The 20633-nt window shown below is 38.0% G+C and overlaps 1 protein-coding gene across 2 annotated transcripts in view; it reads left to right on the plus strand.

Moving 5' to 3' along the window:
* Positions 1–20633, plus strand: part of ST6GALNAC5 (ST6 N-acetylgalactosaminide alpha-2,6-sialyltransferase 5) — a 181909-nt gene that overhangs the window by 51767 nt on the left and 109509 nt on the right. Inside the window, exon 1 of one of the 2 annotated variants that reach the window (XM_064372521.1) lies at positions 6615–7045. The exons of the other annotated variant lie outside the window; for it this stretch is intronic. Within the exon in view, the coding sequence (XP_064228591.1) occupies positions 6947–7045 (99 nt within the window). The 5' untranslated portion in view covers positions 6615–6946. Of the gene's footprint in view, positions 1–6614; positions 7046–20633 lie in introns of those variants that run through there. 2 annotated transcript variants of the gene reach the window in all.

A 20633-nucleotide genomic window follows, 5' to 3' on the forward strand; every position in this document is an offset into this window, starting at 1 on the left:
TATTCACTTGAATTTTAGAGATCTTTCTATTATCAAGAAATATAGAAGAACAGTATTTTTATTGTTGCAGAGAATTTCTTTAAATGGATGGACAGATGTTCTAGAATGTATGCAGCTAATCCCTCATTTATGAGTATGTAGGTTATTTCTAAGTTTCTCTTCTCTGAAATAATACGTCAGTGAAGCTCCTTGTATATGCATTCATGTGCTTAACCTAATAGCTCCTTGAGAGAAATTTCTAAAAGAGGAATTAGTGGTTCGATTTTGATATGTATTTCAGGACTGCCAAAAGGAAGGTGGTGAGAATATATGCTCTCATTAGCAATACATAAAAAGATGGAGTCTTCATACCTTTATTAGTATTACTAATATTGCTCTAATTTACTAGGAGAAAATGAAATATTCACCCCCTTTGTTAGGTAAAAAGATGGGCCATTTTTACTGATAATTTTTCATTAATAGTACAATCAAACATCTCTGTGTATATTCATTTACCATTTTATTATTTTGTGAACTGCTCATTTTTAAATTGTGATTTTCATCTCATTTAAAATTGCTTTGTAAAGGTTTACTTTGTATTATAAATATACACTTCATGTCTATCATGTATTGCAAATGTTTTCCTAATTTGTTGCCTTTTGATTTATGATATTCTTTTACTGTACAGAAGTTTTTCAATTATGCATATATTTTAACACCTTCAAATAACACCTAATACATAATTTCATATCTGGCTTTTGCATTTTTAATATTGTATTGTTTTTGTTTTTCCTTGTTATTTAAAGTTCTAAAAGATACTTTAATTCATATATAAAATATATTTTGGGAATGTACCATTATTTCCTTAACATTTGCTATATTTATATTTTTTTCATTTCTCAACACTAATAGTGCTGTATTGGAGGATAATGAGGTGATGAAGAGAGAGCGAGAGAGAGAGAGAGTGAAGTAGTTGTGATTCAAAACTCTAGTAAGAAGAGAAAAAAGCAAAGTGAGACTGTTTCCTTTATCACTATTGGGAAAGGGACAAAGATTTAGCAAAGGACCCATTGTGATATCTTGAAAAAAATGATGAGAGGCATGTTAAGTAAAAGTAGCCCTAGGGGAAAATAAATAATTCTTTCTTCTGAGTGACAGAGGACTGTAGCACATTTAATTTGTGTGTTTTAGTAGACTTGTAATTTTAATTAAGCCTCTGGGTTTTTTCTTTGTGCTTGTCCCTTTTGTTTTAATGTGACATGAGGTCTTTTCTTTTTTTCCTTATCTGCAGGGTCCCTGATGACGTCTATTTTATTTTGCTACTCTTGGCAATAATAAAATATATCCATTCTCTTTAGGCTTGTCTAATAAGTGGTATTATTGCATTATTCAAGCATTTAAATTTGATTGATGAGTTTATCCATAAGGTTGTTCATAAATCTGTTAAAGTCATTTATTTTTGATTCTGAAATAATTGTGCATGCCATTATAAATGCTGCTTTCTGGAAGAGTAACCATATGTTGTAAGGCCTAATTTTGGGGTCAAAGTGGAAAGTGGTGATCTTCTCAATGCGTGATTTATTGGAGGAAAATGGAGCTTGACGGGGACAATCTGGGAGTACGTGGTTGGGAGGGAACCCCCAGATAGACCTCATGCTACTTTGCTGTTGCTCAACAGTTTGTATTGTGGGACTTCCAGCACCAGTCAGGGTGAAATATAGTTTCATATTTTAATACCGCCTCTATTGTTTCTCTCTCTTTTCTCTACCAAGACCAGGGAATAGAACATAAAGGTCGACAGCTTTATCCTGATCTGAATTGTTTTGAATACTGTGCTTGTGTTTTCATTGTTCATTGATTTTTAATGCAGTGTGATGTATTATAGCCATATTCATTACAGTGTGCTGCACCAAAATTATGGTTTCAGAAGTGTGGCATTTAATAAAAGGAAACACTTGTGATTATTTGTGCCATATCAGCTATGTCACATCAAGCCCTTAATATACTTAATTCAGTAGGGGTTGTTTTCCCAATTTCACAGCAATAAAGGTAGCACGTTGGCTCCGTTACCTTACTTAGGTTTCAGAGTTGTTTAGGAACATTAAGGATTTTGATTTTAGTTTCTATGCCATTTCATTTATATCAGATGAGTGAGTCCAACCCAAAAAGTGAGTTGAGTACATATTTGGACAGCTACAGTAAGTGAGAAGGGGGCCATATTTTGCAAATGGGCATATCTACCTCTGCCTAGCCTCATCATCTGTCATCTTTGCTCTTTACAATGTGGCTGTTTAGGTTCTGTTCACACCCACACTGTAATGTTAAAGTATCTGTCTCCCTATGTGCACCCTAAGGACAGGATCCAGGTCTGTCATCTGAATTTCCTCCAGGGCTTGGTGCTTACCATAGATAGACTCCAGCACAAGGTAACATTTGATGGATTCAACTGAGTGAGCCCAATGTAGACATCTTAACATATTGAGCCATTAATACATGCAATTGATTGTTAAAATACAAAGTCCAGCTTCCTTCAAGCCTTTCTTTCTTTCAAAAATATTTGTTGAATACTTGCTGTTTTGTGGATGTTGTTTTGGAACAGAGAACATAGTGGTGAGATGATAGAAGTAATCCCTGGCTTCAGGGAGTTGCAGTCTAATGAAATAATTCATTATTCTTGTTTCTCCAATTCACATTCTTTCAAGTTTCAGGTTGGGAAAACAAATCCCCTCATATGAAAAAAAAAATAAACTAAAATACTACATTTGGATGGCCAGGTGCAGTGGCTTACACCTCTGGTCCCAGCATTTTGAGAGGCCAAGACAGGAGGAGGGCTGGAGCCTGGAAGTTGGAGACCAACCTGGCCAAGACCATGAGACCTGTCACTACAAAAAATAAAAAAAATAGCTAGGTACTGTGTTGCATGCCTGTAATCTCATCTACTTAGAGGGCTGAGACAGGAGGATCCCTTGAGCTAAGAAGTTTGAGGCTATAGTGAGCGATGATCATGCAACTGCACTCCAGCCTAGGCAATAAAGTGAGACCCCCATCTCTAAGAAGAAAAACAAAACTGCGTCTGGAGCTTGCTACTGGGAGCATAGTGTGGCAGAGGCGCATGGTATAGAGCTGTGCTGTGCATTACAGTAGCTGCTAGCCACAGGTGGCTGTTAACACTGCAGTGTGCTAGGTCTGAATTGAGAGGTGTTGTCACTATGAAATACATCATGGATCTCAAAGATTTATATATTAAAAACTGTTCATCATCTCAATAATTTGTAGCTTGATTATATGTAGAAATAATATTTTTATAGTTTGGATTTAATAAGATATTACTAAAAGTAGGGCCAGAAGTGGTGGCTTATGCCTGTAATCCCAGCACTTTGGGAGGTTGAGGTGGATGAAACGCATGAACCCAGGAGTTCAAGTCCAGCCTAAGCAACATAGTGATACCTCATCTCTACAAAAAAAATTAAAAATTAAAATTAAAAAATTAATTACACCTAGTTCTTTTCATCTTTTTATGGGATTACAAGATAAATAATTTAAAAAATAGATGTAGCTTGTGTTTGTGGCTTGCATTATTTTGGTATTCAAAAGTGCAAGTATAGAGTGAGGCACAACATAGGCTGCAGGCACATTGCTTCACTTCAAATCCTGATCCTTCCCTCTGCTAGTTTTGTGGTCTTTGGCAATTTACCAAACCTGTCTTTCATTCTTTGTCTTACCATCTTGTAAAATCAAGATAGTGATAGTACCTAACTCAAAGTATTGTCATGAGGATAGTTTATATATGGAAATCATTTAGAACAGTATCTGGCATAGAGTGCATACTCTTTAAATGTTTGTTGAATAAGTCAATAAACCCACTGGTCATGTGCACCTTCACCCCAGTAGGTAGAATTTATCAAAGAAGTAATGCAGTTTTTAAACAGCAAGTTTGTGAATAACCTGCATTTTTCTAGGAGCAAGAGTAGCAATTGCAGACTGACACGATGAACACTTTTGATAGTTTATTAGTTCAATTCCCATCTCCCCACTCTCTTCCTCCCCCCAGAGCAGATGGAACAAAAGGAGTAAAACTCAAGTGAATTAATTACATTACTCTCTAGTGGGATCTTTGGGTGAACGATTCTGAAATAGATGGCAAATCCACAATTTTTTTCTTTGCATTACGACAGTTTCCTATTACTTTGTGTAGGTACCTTGAAAGAAATCTAATATATGAAAACCCAAGCTTCTAAGTTAGGGAGTGGATTCTTTGGATTTATTGAAGAGAATTGTCAGCAGCCATCCAGATACCTCCATGTGTTCATGTATCCATTAACTAGAGAAGAGACACTTTGAAGTCAGTCAAAATTTAAGATGCTTATGAAGTCTATATATAAAGGGAAAATATATTGGTTGTGGCAGAGAGACTCTTAAAGTGGCCTCCAATCCTTGTCTCCTGGTGTTCACATCCTTGTGTAGGACATTGCTCTTGCAAGTAGGCAGGACCTGTAACTTGCTATATGTGGCAAAGAGGATGGAATGTTCATGATGACACATGCAATAACATGATATAAAATGGTAACGCCCATCCTTCTGGAGTTTCTCCTTCACGTGATGGCTTTCAGAAAATATGCAGCCCAGCCCTCTTGGGGGACCTTCACAGCAAGAGACTTCTGGCAGTTTCTAGTGGCTGAGTGTGGCCTCTGCCAACAGCCAACAAAACACTGCCAAGAACTAAGTTCTCCCAACAACTAGATTGAGCTTATAAGTGAATCCTTCCCCAGTCAAACCTCTGATGAGACCACACCCTGCCAACACCTTGATTGTGCCTTGTGATACCCTATCAGAGGACTAGGTAAAGTAGTGCCAAACTCCTGGCCCACAATAAATATGTGTTCTTTTAAGCTGCTAGTTTGTGGTATTATTCTCATTTTTCAATAAATAACTAATACACTGGTATTTTTACTTACCCAAATTTAACCTCCAAGCATATTTTATGGCTAAAGCAAGATATATGCATTGGGTGATTGTTCCTTTTCTTCTTTTTACTAGCATCTGACTGATTTAAGTGTATGATGATTGCAATAGAATCAGTTACTATATTTATAATATTTCACAGCATTTAAAAACCGTATACACATAAAAGCCTTTAGATTGGCAGATGATGATTCAGTTTTTCATATGTTGTTCTGATATAACTATGTTGTTAGGAATGTATCAGACACATATATTTGGTTTTCTGAAAACAGATTTGAACTGAAGATAATTTTTTCAAGTTATTAGCATCTTCCGGGTGGTAATTAGAATACTGAAATGAATTAAATCACCTGATCATCTGTTGACATTATAGAAGGCTAAGGACAGAGTCCAGAAAATGACAACATTTAAGGATCATGCAGAAAAAGAATCAGCAAAAGGAAAACCAAACCAGGAAGGTGAGGAAGAATTAGGAGAGTGATGTCAGAGATGGAAAGAGTTTGAAGATGAAGAGAGTACCAAAAAGGAGAAGCAAAAACGAGACCTGAGTTAACTGGATTTAGGAATTAGAAAGTGATTATTGACTTGAACAAGGTGGAGTGGAAGTTGGATTTCAGTGAATCATTAAGTTAGGAATAAAGAAGTAGAGGTAAAATATTCACTTAGATAATAACTAATGGGAGACTAAGGAAACAGTTGTCCTTAAATGATGGAAGAGATGTTTATGTCTGTTGGCCTTGAAGAGTTACTAGAAGAGAGGTTGTCATATGGGAAAGGAAAGGAATAATTGCTAAAGTGAGGTCCAGGGGGTTGAGAGAGAATATGCCAAGTGGCTTCATAAAGAGCTAGCCTGAGATGAAAGAGAACACATCTTTCTCTGACTAGAGAAGAGGAAACTAGGGGAAGGAGATGCATGACAGGTATGGGGGATAAGAGAATGTACATGCCTTTAGTTTTCCCATTGGCTGAGAGTAAGTGAGGCAGGGTTGAGGAAGGCTTTAGGTAAGTAGGTAAAACTGCTGATAGCAATTAGAGGGAAAGCTCACTAAACACAAAGCAGAGTCTTGCTGAGTAAGACTGAAAAGGCATTGAGAATTTCATCAAATCTGAAAGTAATATCATTGTGAAATCTCCCTTGGAATTAAAGGTGAAGGGATTTTGATTTATGTTCAGTGAAGTGAGAAACCTGAACTTGGGAAGTACCCTGCAGCCCCACTTCCAAGCTGTTGCCAAGGGCATCCCTCATGCACACATGCAGACTATCCTCATGCCTCTTGGCTGGCAAACTAGGCTTGTGCTGTATTTAACCTTAGCATAGTTAGAGGCAGAAGAAATCAGGTCTTCCTATTGGAAGCAAGGAATTTCATATGTAGGAGATGCCCTTTGCAGTGGGGTGTGGCATGCCCACTTTCTTCACTAGACGGTGTATTTGCTGCTTTACTTTCTCCTTCCTGTTGGAAACATATTTTCAGTCACCATCCCTTTTTCCCCCAATTTAAGTGAAACAGGTAAGAGCCATCCCTCATCTTTCTCTGAGACTGGTTGTTTTGGAAACTGTACACTTTATAATTCTTAGGGGTAACTTTTTTTAAAGAAGAATCTAAGACCATAAAACTGGAATTGTTGTCCATTTAATTTCTTAAATGGAATCCTAAAATTTTGTGTCTAGGGAAACGATTTATAAAAAGGCATCCTCTGTATCTAGATGATCTGTGTATGGGTGGAGCTCTGGCAATGGCTACTACAAGAGTCAACATTCAGATCTTCTGAAATTATTACAGCAGTTTATTCTTTCACTTAGTATGATGATCAAATGGATGTTATCTGTCTGGTGCTATTCTAGGCTGCAGATAAGGACCCCTGCTTCAGGGAGCTAACACTGTTGTATGCATGCTGTGGGGGAAAGGAAAGAGAATGAAGCTGAAAATAAACAAATAGAAAGTTTAATGAAAGACACAATGAATCATGTTAAGTGATAAGTATGAACAAATTAAAATAGAGAAAGATGATGGACAAAGGCTGGAAAGAAGAGGCTGCCTTTAGACACCAAAAATCTACAGATTTCAGAAGATTTCTGGATTGTGACCAGACAGCTAAACAGTCTGTGAGTACCTTGGCAAGAACATAAATGGCATAAGAACTGCTGTGTCCATATTTTTGAAAAGCTGAATCTAAATCAGGAGAAATAAGTATGTTCTGTGAACCCGGGAGCAGAGACGTATCCTTGACATTAGCGGAGGTGTGTAGAGCCGGTCAATTCTTTTCTCTGCCAAAAAAAAAAAAAAAAAAAAAAAATGCCCAGAAAGCCAGAAAACAAGAGGGCAGGAGCCTCATAGGTGAGGAGAATCGTATCTTTAAACCCAGTTTCTTGTTGATAAATAATCCTCTTATTGCACTGGCCACCAGGACTCGCTCCTGCCGCTTCCCTTTTGTCTTACATTTTTAAGCAGTTGATTCTATTCCACTAAAAATACACATAATGCCACTTCCTCTTTTCCTGATCACAGCCACAGACCTCCATCTTCCTTTTTTGTCATTGTTTAGGCTTTTGGTTCTGACCTTTGTGTTTTTAACTACATTTAGACTCTGGAAAATGGAGGTTTCTGAGGTTACCTTTGAAACATGTTTGAGTGACAGGCTCCCTTTGGCCACACAGAATTTCAAGAGTGGAATAAAAAATGTGGATTCAGTTCAAACTCCAGTAGCTTTTTTTCAACTCAGAAATGGAATCTGGCTTTGACTAGCCCCAGGGAATGCAAACAGAACCTTACCTGTAATTAACCTAGGGCTTCTCTTGTTCTCAATGCAAATTGAGTTATAATTGTATTTCTTTTAGTAGAATAGAAAGCCTCTGTTTCAGAGGGGAGCTGGCAGTTGAATAGAGGACAAGTTATCTGTCTAACTGTGACAGCTCTCTCCTATCTCCTTCTAGAAAACCTGAATGATAATAAAACTGGAGTTGCATTTGATGTAAGACATATGGTAATTACTATAATAATATTATCACCCGGGTTCTGCAATGGCTTTGTCAGTGAGGTGCAATTTCACATATTGTCTGCGATAAAATCCCCGTTTTTGGTTATTGATAGCAATGCCTTTCTCGAATGGTATAGGTATTTTGTGACAGCTGCGAAGTTCCTGCTTCATATCCAGGTAATTGGGTTGAGAATAAGACCTGCATGCTAAAACCTGACGATGTGAGAAGTAGTGAAAGCCCAGGGAATACTGTGAATATTTTGGTAGTTATTAACAAACTAAACATTCGGAAGCCTTTGCTAGTCAGTGCTTTTGAAGCAATCCTAGAGAAAAAGAAAGAAAAGAAAGAAAGCTAATCTCTCCTTTAGAAAGCCTCTGTGGAGTCTTCAAAGATGATTTTCAAATTTTGAGCTAATCAATTATGTTGTGAATCTATAGATAATATTTAAAACCTATATACAGATTGAAAAATTAATTACTTTCATGTCATTCTGCTACTGATTGTTTCATAAGTCAAATTTTACTTGGCTTAATTACTGATTTCGTAGAAATTATTTCCGCATAGGTAGTATGTGAGCATGTAATAAACACTTTTATTTATTTGTCACAGGAGGAATTGGTTCTATAGTATGTTAGCCTGAACTTAGCTGACATATTCAATTTCATGGCTGTTTCCAGGGAACCAAATTTTGAAGACACTAACAGCATGTTAAAATGGACTACTATAAATCCTTTTTTGGAAATACGTGGGAAATAAATAATAAATAATGACAGTGTGTGTGCCAAAGTGATTTTATTGCTTAGTTTAATAAAAGGAAACTAATACAATGTCTGAATAGGGAAAAATCAGATTATGGGTTTTTTTCCTTGTTAATGTTATCCCTTGTGCAGAATTCATTTTTTTTTAAAATCCCACCAAAGACCCATAAAACAGTGAGCTCTATTCAGGAGTTATTATTTAGGCACATAATCAGTAGTCGCAATATTCAGTGAGTGTGGCAGAGCATACTCTTGTTCAGTCAAATAAATATGTATATGTAAAGGTGCAGATCGGCAAGTTAATTCTGCTATGAAGTGCAAAAAAAACTAGAAATAATGTTATTAATTTGGAAATAAAATTGATGTTCTATTAGTTGGTTGTTGCAATTTAAATTCCTTAATTCCTTTTTTTCTCATAAAGGGGAAATTTCCCAGTTTTTGAAGAATTGAACTGCAAAGTTAGCACAAAAACTGAAGACCTTTGGCTCTAGCATTTATTGAAAAACACTTGGGATTTCTATTAAAGATAGATAGCAACGTGGTAATTTAAATCATTCTGATGCAATTTAATTCAAGGATTACAATTATTAATGCCTGTAAAGTCCAGACACTTTCTAGCTCTTGGGATACAGCCATGAACAAAATTAAAGTTCGACTTCCATAAGCTTGCGCTGATTAGGCATGGCTCCATGCCAGATTGTGTGTATAATAGAACATCTCAGGTATACTTGGTAATAACACACCAGACGAAGTTGAGATTCTGAGCAGTCATTCGTTAGTAAGAGAAAGAACCAGGAATTAGCTCCTGTTTGACTCCCCAGGCACTCTGAACCCTGTGTAACAGAAAGATTACCTTCTGCAGAAGTAAACATATTCTAAATTTCCCAAAAGAAGTTTGCTAACATAACAGGCAATCGATACCTCTAGTTGAGTTGCACATTTTTCACACATTTGTTTACTCACTGTATTATTTCCTTCTCCAAATTGTTCTTTGACTATTTTCCAGGGGTCTTAGTATTTTTACATCATTTGAAGCTCATTGAATGATTAAGATATTATGCCTTTTCCACCAGTATACTATAACTGGTATTCCCATCTATGATTTTCTTTATATTGTTGGTGCATACCTTTCTAAAGCAAATGTCTGATTCATTGTCTTTAATTTGGAGCAACAGACTTATCTTCGGATGGACGTAAGATCTGAACTGCAGCTTATTTGGTTGTTCATAGTCTAAAATGTAGTAAGAAAAAGGTGCACACCAAAAATCATGGCCAGTGTGAATGAGCCTTTCTTCTTGGAGAAAAAAATCATGGGCCAGTTTCACAGAAGGGCATTCTCTCTTTGAGATTTTATACACATGTGCTATTGAAATCTGAAGGAGAAGAAATATTTTCTATGGCATAGTTCCCTTTGTAGGGTTAACCCTTAATTTACAGAACATCATTATAAGACAATTCATAGTGTTTGTGAGGTTGTCCAAAGAGAATACATTTTATGATCACTTCTGTTTTGAAACTGCATTAATTGTTGAGCTACTGATAATGAATCTTAGATACTAAGTCTTAGATACTGAGTCAGTGGTTAGATTCTAAGGCAGAGGTTATGTGGTCATGTGGTGGAAAGAGCATCAGACTTTGGACTTTGTACCAGAGGATGTGAGTTTTCACCTAAAAATGAAGATATGAACTAGATGATACTAAGACTGAAAAGACAATCCAAGTCAGGAGACTGGAAGAGAAGCAGGGCGTCTGTGTGCGTGTGTGTGTGTGTGTGTGTCTGCGCGCGCGTGTTAGGAAAAGGAGCTGTAAGAGACGTATTTTGGACATATTCCTCAGAGATGCCATGTTGAGATGTTTTGTAGACAACTGAGTATCATCTATCTCTCAAGAGAGTGGTATGGGTGAGAGAATACAGGTCTGCTAATAACATAGCAGCACTAATAGAAGCCAAAGAGAAAAATAAATGACTTGGGAGACAGTGTGAAATGCAAGCCCTAAACTGACGCTGCAAGCGGTTTTTATTGTTTTCCTTGTTTCTTTTGGTTTTTGATGTTTGACCATACATCTTTTCTCAAAGACAAAAGTTTTACAACATCGCACAATAAAAATAATAGGACTTATGGGAAGAATTGGGATGTGACAGATCACTCAGAACTCATACATGTGTAACCATAACACTAACAAAAATAACAGCGACCTTTTTAAATGATCAGCACTGTTAAAAAGCATGTTCACTTCTGATGAAGTCTTTAAAAGGAAAATAATTGACAGTTTACTGGAAGATGGTGTAAGGAAGGGTTGAGGCCTCCGAGTTATAGAGGAAAGAGCAGAGGCAAACACACAAGGCACTTCCAAGTCAGAAGACATGCACACATAAAGGAAGAACGGATGCCTTCAGCTGGCTAGTCCCTTTGTGCTCAGCTGCTGTTACTTGTTGGAGCAAGATGTTAGGACAGTGAGAAAAACGTGAACCTGTACCTCACACTAATGTTAGCCTCATTGGTCCCAGAGGAGCACATGGAAGAAACACACTTTTCTTTTCCTCTGAACTACCTGGCCAAAAATATTTATGATTCATTACTTTCAGTAAGGCCAAGAGAACAGAACTTTCTGTATTCTAATTTGCACGCCTTCATGACTAGGGTATCCAATATCTGTTTGCCACAAGCTCCACCACACCCTATTGTCTTATATCCTCTCATCTCCTATTCATTTCACACATGTATGTTTCCTGTCTTTTTTCTGTCGCATCTAGTTTGCAGGCCCTTGTACGGGGAAGAAAAGAACTTAGAGGAAAAGCTTACATTTAAGGGCAAGCTCTAAGAACTGATCATGAGAGAGGTAGAGCATCGAGAAGAAAATGTTAGATTGGAAACAAAAAGGAGGAGAGAATTTCAGAGTAGAGTTGTGAGTGTAAGATCCTGCAGAGAGGTCCATTGAGATTACGGTGTCTCTCCAGTAAGACAGCACTGGTACCTTTGGTAAGAAAAGAGTTTGCAGAGCCAGGCTGCCATGACAGGGAAAGGGAGCAGCAAAGAGTGAAGGAAACAATATGCTCCACTCTTTCAAGAAGTTTGATGAGGAAAGAAAAGAGAAAGGAGGACTGGCTGCTTTTATAGGGAGACATGTTGAAAAAGGTTTCTTTGTACAGTAAGGAACACTTGAACATATTATTTGCAGATGAAAGAGAAGTAGCTATTTGGGAGGAAAAGAGAAATAATTGAAGATGAGAGAGCAAGAGTAAGAGAAGAGAATAAATAGAACAACTCTCCAGAGAGCTTATTTCCATTACATAATTCACTCAACAAATGTGGGCTCAGCTTTGTTGCGTTTCTAGCTCCTTCTGACTGGAAGTGTGATTTCTAGCAATATATTTATAGAATCTCCTCTGCCCCCTTTCAAACACTTTTCAATAAATGCTCCGTGTGGTTCATTTGTAAAGAAATCTACCGTAGTAGTTTCTACCAGAAGACATCTGGAGATAATTCTATTCACCAAATCAGCATGAAGGGTTAAATCCTTGGAACAACTAGGAGTTGTTGCAGGCTATTTCTGCTGTGACACAGCCCTGAAGTGGCTAGCAGATATTCAGCCTGAGTGGACCCCCTTTCTTACTGATCTATTGCCTGCCTAACTGTGCTTGACATTCCAAACATTATTAATTTTTAATTATTTACATTTAATTATCTGCATTAGTTAGGCATTTGAATTCCACAGTTAATGTTGTCAATGAAATATTTACTAAACAGTCAATCCTCTTGGATTCCACAGAATTAAACGTTTTCAATTTGCAACAAACCTTTCCTCCAGGAGGGGTTCTTTGCATTCTAGTGCTCTGGAGGTGGCTGCAGCCTGGGTGGTTTGTTGCAAACAAGATGGCTTCAGCCTTACCATCCTTTGCATCTCAGGGACACTGTCAACTCTAATAGGATGGATTGCTCTGCTTGGCATTAGCATTAGCAGGTTGAGTGCTGTTGGGACACTCATGCCATCTCTCTTCCCGTTTCTCTTCTGTTAGAGCCAGAAAATGCATTAACGAGAAGCCAGTTCTGGTGATATGAAAGCGAAACAACATTATTGTGGCCAAAAGGCAGAGGCATGATGAAAACTAATAATAGCTCCTACAAGAGAGGACCACTCACAGCTGATCAGCCAGAAAGCTTTCGAGAGCAAAATCAGGACCCACTGTCAATGGAAATGCTGTTTCCAGAAGAGAAGCCAAGGAAACAGGATTATCCACCCCAGCATTCCCGACATAAATATTCTACACCTCTATTATCCTTTGTACAGAAGAAGGGGGCCCATGGTCAACAAAATGTGAATTGGTTTCAGTTCATTTTTTAGGAGTGGAGATGGAAGGAATTGTGCTGATGTACCTATGCTCGCTAATGGTGTCTCCCTTGTCGCCAACTACAGAATCACTGGGAGGGTTGATTATGCGATCTGTACAGCATATAGTGTTAAGACTGAGGGATATACATTGGACCTTCATTCATTCCATAACTATTTACTGACCACCTGCTCTGTGCCAGGCACCCTGCTGGGCACCTGAGAGACTGAATAAAACAAGACAAACATAGTTGCTTCCTTTATGGAACTTACAGTCTAGCTAATATGAGACTCCCTGGATTCGAGCCACAATGGCTGCCTAATAAGTGAATGACTTTGGGGAGGTTACTTAACCTCCTCAGACCTCAATTTCCTTATCTTTAAAGTTGGAATAATCATAGTACTTTCCTCATAGGGTAGTTATGACTATTGAACTGTTGATATGTGAGTGCAGGTGAAACTCATAAATCACAAGACTGGCACTCACAGCTGATTTCACTGAGTTGTAGATTAGCTGTGCGTGTGTGGTTTCACTAAAAGCTTGTATTGAGGCCTAACAAAAATAGCAATTTAATTATGACCATTGAATACATGCTATAATTACTGGACACAACTCTAAGTAGCAGAAGGTACGGCTGAGGCGAGCAGAGAGATGTTAGAGAGTATAACTTTCTGAGTTTGGGGAACAAGTAGACACTTGTTATCAGTATTAGGCCTTGAGGGCTTCATATTCACGTGTATATGAAGCTGAATTCATATGAGTTTGTGCCTGGTAAGTAAAACTGACATAAAGGAGCACTGGTGTGGTACTTGTACGTGTCAAATAGTAAATGTTAGCTGACGCACACGTGCACACTCACACAAGCACATACACGTTACTGTGCATCTTTATGGCAGGCTATTAAAAGCATCTGTTAACTGGAAGGTACCTTAGAAATGATATAGTATGGCTCCCTCAGGATGATGAAACCTGAGACCTGGAGAAAGGAAAGCAACTTGCCAGCTGAGTGGTAAACCAGGGACTAAAATCGGGTCCTTTGCCCCAGCCAGAAAAAGTCTGCCAGACCCCACCCTGCCTCGCTTCTGACTACTTTGTATCATGTGCAATGACAATGACAGTAAGTGATATCTGCACCCGCTGGCAGTCTGCAAACGCCTTTCTCTTTCATGGCAAGCTGGATTGGAAGCTTTGGAGTGTACTGGTTTTGCCTTCTCTGTCTCACCACCTTCCTACCACCTGTCTTTTTGCGTTCCTAATGAAAATAAAACCCAAATGCATAAATCATATGACTGATAGTCATAACTGGTTTCATTAGATTGCTGTAGCTAAGTTATGCATGTATAGATTCACTGAAAACTTCTTTTGACACCTCATAAAATTAGTATTTAAATTGGGGGTAAAATTGAATATGCCTGATTTGAATACCCCCAATTTAAATGACTCGGCACAGCTCTACTTAAGTAGCATTTAGAGACAAGATGTAGAAGATGTGGCCAGGGTGACCAGGTGTCAAGATTGACAGCTCTGTGAGCTTAGGCAATGGGTTCAATGTTTTAAAATTCCTCGTTCCCACAAGCCTCATAAATACTACCTTTGTGCCTTCCTAAATATGCAGTGTTTTGCTTAGCTATTGGCATCAGGCATTCAACAGGTGGCAATATTCAGAAAGTTATGGGGCAGCACCTTCCAAAATGGACCCGGATTTATCCATTTATCGTGTTTTCTCCCGATGAGGAGTTCACATTATCATCAACATAATAAGCACTTCATCACTGATTATTTTGTGTGAGATAATCCACAGTGTTTTGCTTGAACCCCACAAATTGAATTAAGAGAGCTATCTGCTGTTCTCTTGCTACAGTGGATGGCTCCCCCAAAAATATCCCACCTCCTAATCACTGGAACCTATAAATCAGCCTTTTTCAGAAAAAGTGTTATTGCAGATATAATAAAGTTAAGGCTATTCAAATGAGATTATCCTGGATTACTCAAATAGACCTGAAATCCAATGACAAGTGCCCTTATAAGAGACGAAAGAGAAGAATATGGATACAGAGACGAAGAGAAGGCCATGGGAAGACAGAGACGTAGATTGGAGTGAGGCAGTCACAAGCCGGTTACGCCTGGGTCACCTGAAGCTGGAAGAGGAGCTTTCAGAAGGAGCCTTTGGATGGAGCAAGGCCTGGCCAGCAACTTGATTTCTGACTTCCGGCCTCCAGAACTGTGAGCAAATAAATTTCTCTCGTCTTAAGCCACCAGGTATGTGGTAATTTATTACAACTGCCTCAAAAAGCTAATACACCTGCCAGCTGCAAGTTGGCCCTCCTCTGAATGCAAGATATTGGAAAGGACACTGTCTCTCGGAGTCAGTTCTGAAAAATGCTAGTTGTGGAGTGAAGAGATAGGTGGGTCTTAAATGGCAGAAGAAGTGAATGAGTTGGAAGTAGGGAGAGGCCAGACACCAAGACACTGGGGGGTTATTTATGTGTTTTTCTGCATGGGTGCATCACTTCTAAGAGTATTGTTTGCTTGTTTTCTCACACATGCTTCCATTTATTCCCTTTTCTCATGTATGTGGTGGAAGAACACTCAAAATTGGCCTTTCGTCTTCTAACCTGTAATGTAAGAACAACTTCAACTTCAGAACCAGCCATTTTAGCACGCAGTATTCCTGAAATTGGTTTTAGTTATTTCAGTTATGTTTTAAATTAGCATGCATTTCTCTTTTACCATTCATTCTCACACATCGGTCACAGGAAGTTTCAATGTTCTTTTAGGTTTGGGAAGTTCACTTGCAGTAGATAAATCAGTCACCTAAAAGATTACTGTCCAAAATCACTAGAGCAGTTGATACCACCAGTATCAGAGACTGAGTGCATTACTTCATTTGATCTATGTAGATATTTATCAAGCCCCGTGTGTGCCAGACACTGTGTCTGCGTGGAGTGCATAGGGTGCACAGAACAGATATGGTGTGGCCCTTCTGGAGCTCTAAGCACAGCAGCACATCTTCCAGATCTTGGCTGACTCTGGACTCGGTGTTGTCCAAGATCTCTTCAGGATCTAACTGAGTTGGTTTTGTCTTAGACTCTTCCCTCTCCCAGGCAAGTCTGAAATGGATGAGGTCATCTATGGCTTTCTGGGGACATGGGATGATGTGTTTGGCAGAAGTCTCCTGTCATTCTTCACCTCCACAGACATTTAGAACAGCTCTGTCCAACTGTATATCTTGACAGAACTTAGAACTTGACTCGACATCCACAGCATCTGATTTCGTACTGAATTTGTCACAGATACATAGAATCTGAAGTTTCCCTTCTAAAGGGGTATTTTGAGCCATAACAAATTCCATGAAAAATGGCTCTATGTCCTCCCTAAGTCATAATAATATTAAGAGTAGAAATTGTCACTCACAAAGAGCTTAACTAACAAATTCCAGTTGTTTCTTACAGGCAACTTTTCTCTCCTCTCCTTCCTCTAACCACAGTTAATGTTTGCCGAGATCTAAGTTCACCCTCCACTGCTCTAAATATATGAGAGGCATCAATTCATTTTTTCTTCATACAACCAGAGATAGGTGCTATTATTCCCATTTTACAAGTGAAGAAACCGAAGTAAAATTAGTTGCCCAATTTCCAAGGAAATTATGTGTAAGAGTTGGGATTCAAATGCAGATAGTTTGGCTCAAGGGTCCACAGTCTTTACCATTATCCAGGACTGCCACCACAGAATCAGATCAACATGCATTGTTAACCTAGCTGTGACCGATGGTTATTTAGCCAATCAGTAACCAAACTGCAAATAACCCAAGTTCTTTGAATACAGGTACTAATTTCTCTACTCTGAGCCATATGAAGAAAAACATAATTGTAGAAAAGACGGAAACTGAAAATTAAAGTGTGGGGGTATTGCATTGAAGTCGTGCATTTACGTGAGTTAAAAGAGTCCCTCATCACAGATCACCCTTCTCCAAACTAGCCTCCCATGCTCTAAAGAATGAGACCCAGCTGACTGACTTCTACCACATGCAACATTTGAAACATTTACAGAAACAACCTAGGCTTCCCCAGCACAACAGTCCTTCACAACAGTGTGGGAATGAAGCTATCTAATTCCCTGTATCAGCCATCAGAGGTACAAGTGACATGAGAGCTTAACTGGAATCTTTTTCTTCCTTATGTCTCAATGTATACTTTGCACTTTTAATCCAGTATTGTGACAAGTTCATACATCTAGTTCATGGAAACGACTTATAAAATATGAAGACATGTTAGCAACTAAGATTTGGTTAATACACGTTTCAAATGTTATGGGATTTCTTTGGAGTACAACAATACTCTATTCCTTAACAAATGTTTAACAAATGTTGGGGTGTGGATTTGTGCACATAGGGTGACCAGCAGGTAATTTTTTAGTGATCATGTGGTAATGAACACAAGGGCCCGATTATAGGCAGATCGAAAGAGGGAGGACTATGTCCCAAATATTGCTTCTCTTACCCCAAGGTTGCCCAGTACAATAGTTTTCTCCTGGTACTGCAAACGTGTTTCCTCTAAGATACAGTGCCAGAAACCTAGAGTAAAATGTGTCTTGGTTCTGTCTGAGAAAACTGGCAACAATTCCTTTGGAATTGATTCCTCTTTTTTATTTTACAAAGAGAATAGATGGCTATTATATCACTTCCACAGCAAATAGTTTATAGGTCAAGATGATCCGGAGACAAGAAATGTGATATTCATTATGATACAGCATGAAAAAGAGGAAGTTTTGCTTGTAAATGATTTTTGATTAAGTCACAGGCCCAGGGGAGATGAGTACCGAAAGCTATTTAGGGTACCGAGAATAAATTGGACGGCCCCCTCTCTATTCCCCTTCCTTTTTTATTCCCCTAATTATTTATTCTGCACCATCTCCCTCTCAAGAATGTAAGCCACAGTAGGGCTGGGATTTTTGTTTATTGTGGCATTCCCAGTGCTGCTGTGTACTCTGTATTTAAAATATGTTAATGAATGGAGTGAATGAATAAATGAATGAATAAATGAATTTGAAGAACAATCCTTCCAAAAGAATTCCTTGTTAAAATAAGTGAGCACATTGTCTATAAAGCAGCTTCCTTGATTAATGGGTAAGCTCTGAGGTTAACGTGAGATAAGAGTTTCTGATTTCAGCACACAGTCAAATGATACTGTTCTCTGAAACACACTCTCCTCTTCCCTCCACTGATGTATCTTCCCCAGCATTTGTTTTGGATCTGTAGTTACAGCATTTTTTTGCTTAGAATCCACCCAAGGAAAAAAAATGTGTTTTCCTTACATTTGAAGCTTAGCAAATTGAGTAATACCCACTAAGGTGAAAGTCTGACCATATTTTGAGAAATAAGGGGTTTGGAAGCTCAGAACTGACCACCCTACTGCTCCCTTGAAGACATCGGGCAGCTAAAGCCTGGCCCAAAGAAGGCCTTCTGGGAAATTGAGACTGAGTCTGGATTCTGTTCTGACCCACACAGAACTGCCAGAGCAGTGCTAGAGTCAGTGGTTAAAATGGCTTTTGGGTGCGGCACACATGGTAAGGGTCTGTAGAACCCTCTAGATTGACCTGAGCCCAGCCTAAGCTAGGATTCATCTAAACCTAACATAAGGTGTCTAGAGGGCTTGGGGTTAAGACTGAGTTATTCTTCAAGTACAAAATCATGGTTTCCAATAAAATGAATTTCATGCTTGAAGTGATATTTGTAGGAGGAAAACAAGGAAGATTAAAAAGGCTATGTCAAAATAGTGTTTTGATTAGACCAGAAGCATCATTTTAGAAAATGCAAAATAGTAGGAATGCAGTAAAACAAACAAAAACACAAACAAACAAACAAACAAAAAAGTGCTTTGGGCTTGCCTTTCAGGAATGAACAATGAAGCAAGGTCATAAATTATCTCCCTCTGTTCCCTATTTTTCAGGTGTTATGTTTCTGTATTTTGTAGACTTCACATATAGTTCTATATTGTGAAAAAATAACTAATGCACAATCCCATATAGTTAAACTTGTATGATTATGTTTGTCATCTTTTTTTGCATGTCATAAGTTTGTTTACACACATATCTAGTATGCCATATGAATTTGAGTTTGATCCAGTTTCCAGAGACTGAACCTCTTAAAATGCTCTTCACATCTGTTAAATGGATGAGCTGAAACGTCCTTATTTTTTAAGCAGTTGGTGTCTTACTATAAAGAAGGGTACAGCATTTGTCATCTTTTTAATTTGTAGAGAATATTTCATTTACTCTTTTCTGGAATATATGATAATCTTGTGCTTTCTCATGAAGGAGAGAGAGTAAAACAATAAGCACCTTGGGTTAAAAAGAACTAATTACTGAGTTTCCCTCCAGTTCTCCAGGCTTGTGGCAAATAACTTTCTTCCTGACAACTGAACTTTACATCCCAACCTCCATTAGTCTTAATAGAAGTCATGCATTCTCTCCCACTTGCTGTGATATAAGAATAATTTTTCCTCTGAGTAGAATAGTGATTGTGAAGCCATTTAGGTAGTCACAGAAAAAAATAGCCTTTTATTGTTGTTGGGTTTTCTTTGATTCCAGGAATGAGGCTAAGAGAAACCCTGCTCCATTTTACTGTAAATACTATTAATCCAGAGATGAGTCCTTAGTGTATAGAAATGATTGATCTGAATTTAAATGAGTTAATATTCAGAGTTTCCAGCTAGACTCAGATAAAGCATCAAAATTATCCAGTGACCATGGCTAAATTTTAGAGTTGCTATTTACTTGGCCTAAACAAAATCTTACATTTTCCGCACACATATCATATGAAAAAAAGAATAAAAGCTACCTTCCCCCATTCTGATGTAAATTAGATACTGAAAGTATACACTTCACCTCCACTATTATTGATTAAATCATTTTGACCTCACTCCCAAGGCAGCTCACTCATTTCCTCCACCAGGTCCAGGACCAATATCTTACTTTAAGTAGAAAGTTTTCAGAAAAATCTGGTTGACTTTTATACTTGACAAAGTAGCAAACAGAGTTACGGTGCTGTTTTAAAAGAATGGGGAGGTCTGGTTTCCAATCTACATAATAAGGCTGTCTTTAGCACTGTGCATTAGCAGCAAGTAATTACCTCCAACTAGAATGAAATGGGGTCAAGAATGGTTCCAAGTAATCCAGTGGAAGTGTTACTTGCTTTATTGAACATGCTAATACAAAGCTGTATTTGGAAGAGTCAAAAAAGAAAAAATGCCTCAAACTCAAATTGCCTTACGCGCTTTTTCACAAGAGCAGTCCAGAGAGGTTTGTAAATGATAAATTTAAGAGTTGCAGTTGTTTAGTTTTACCACTTTAAATTAATTCACCTAAGAATTTAAATGATTCAGGGTTTGTGATTTTGTGTCTAAATTTAATGATGCATTCTGCGAATATGAGGATAAGCACACACAGATTTTTATACAAGTAACTGACCTATTTTCAAATAGGTGTACCTATTACTCAATAGATAGCTTGGTGTCCTACCAGATTACAAATTAAGTAGATACAAATTATATGGTTTTAGTGTGTGAAAGTATCAGCTGATTCTAATTTCTTGTGAAATACTAAGCGAATGAAACATACTTATCAAAAC

The sequence above is a fragment of the Aotus nancymaae genome, unplaced genomic scaffold, assembly GCF_030222135.1.
Source record: "Aotus nancymaae isolate 86718 unplaced genomic scaffold, 86718_ANA_hifiasm-v0.15.2.pri h1tg000007l, whole genome shotgun sequence".
NCBI classification, from domain to species: domain Eukaryota; kingdom Metazoa; phylum Chordata; class Mammalia; order Primates; family Aotidae; genus Aotus; species Aotus nancymaae.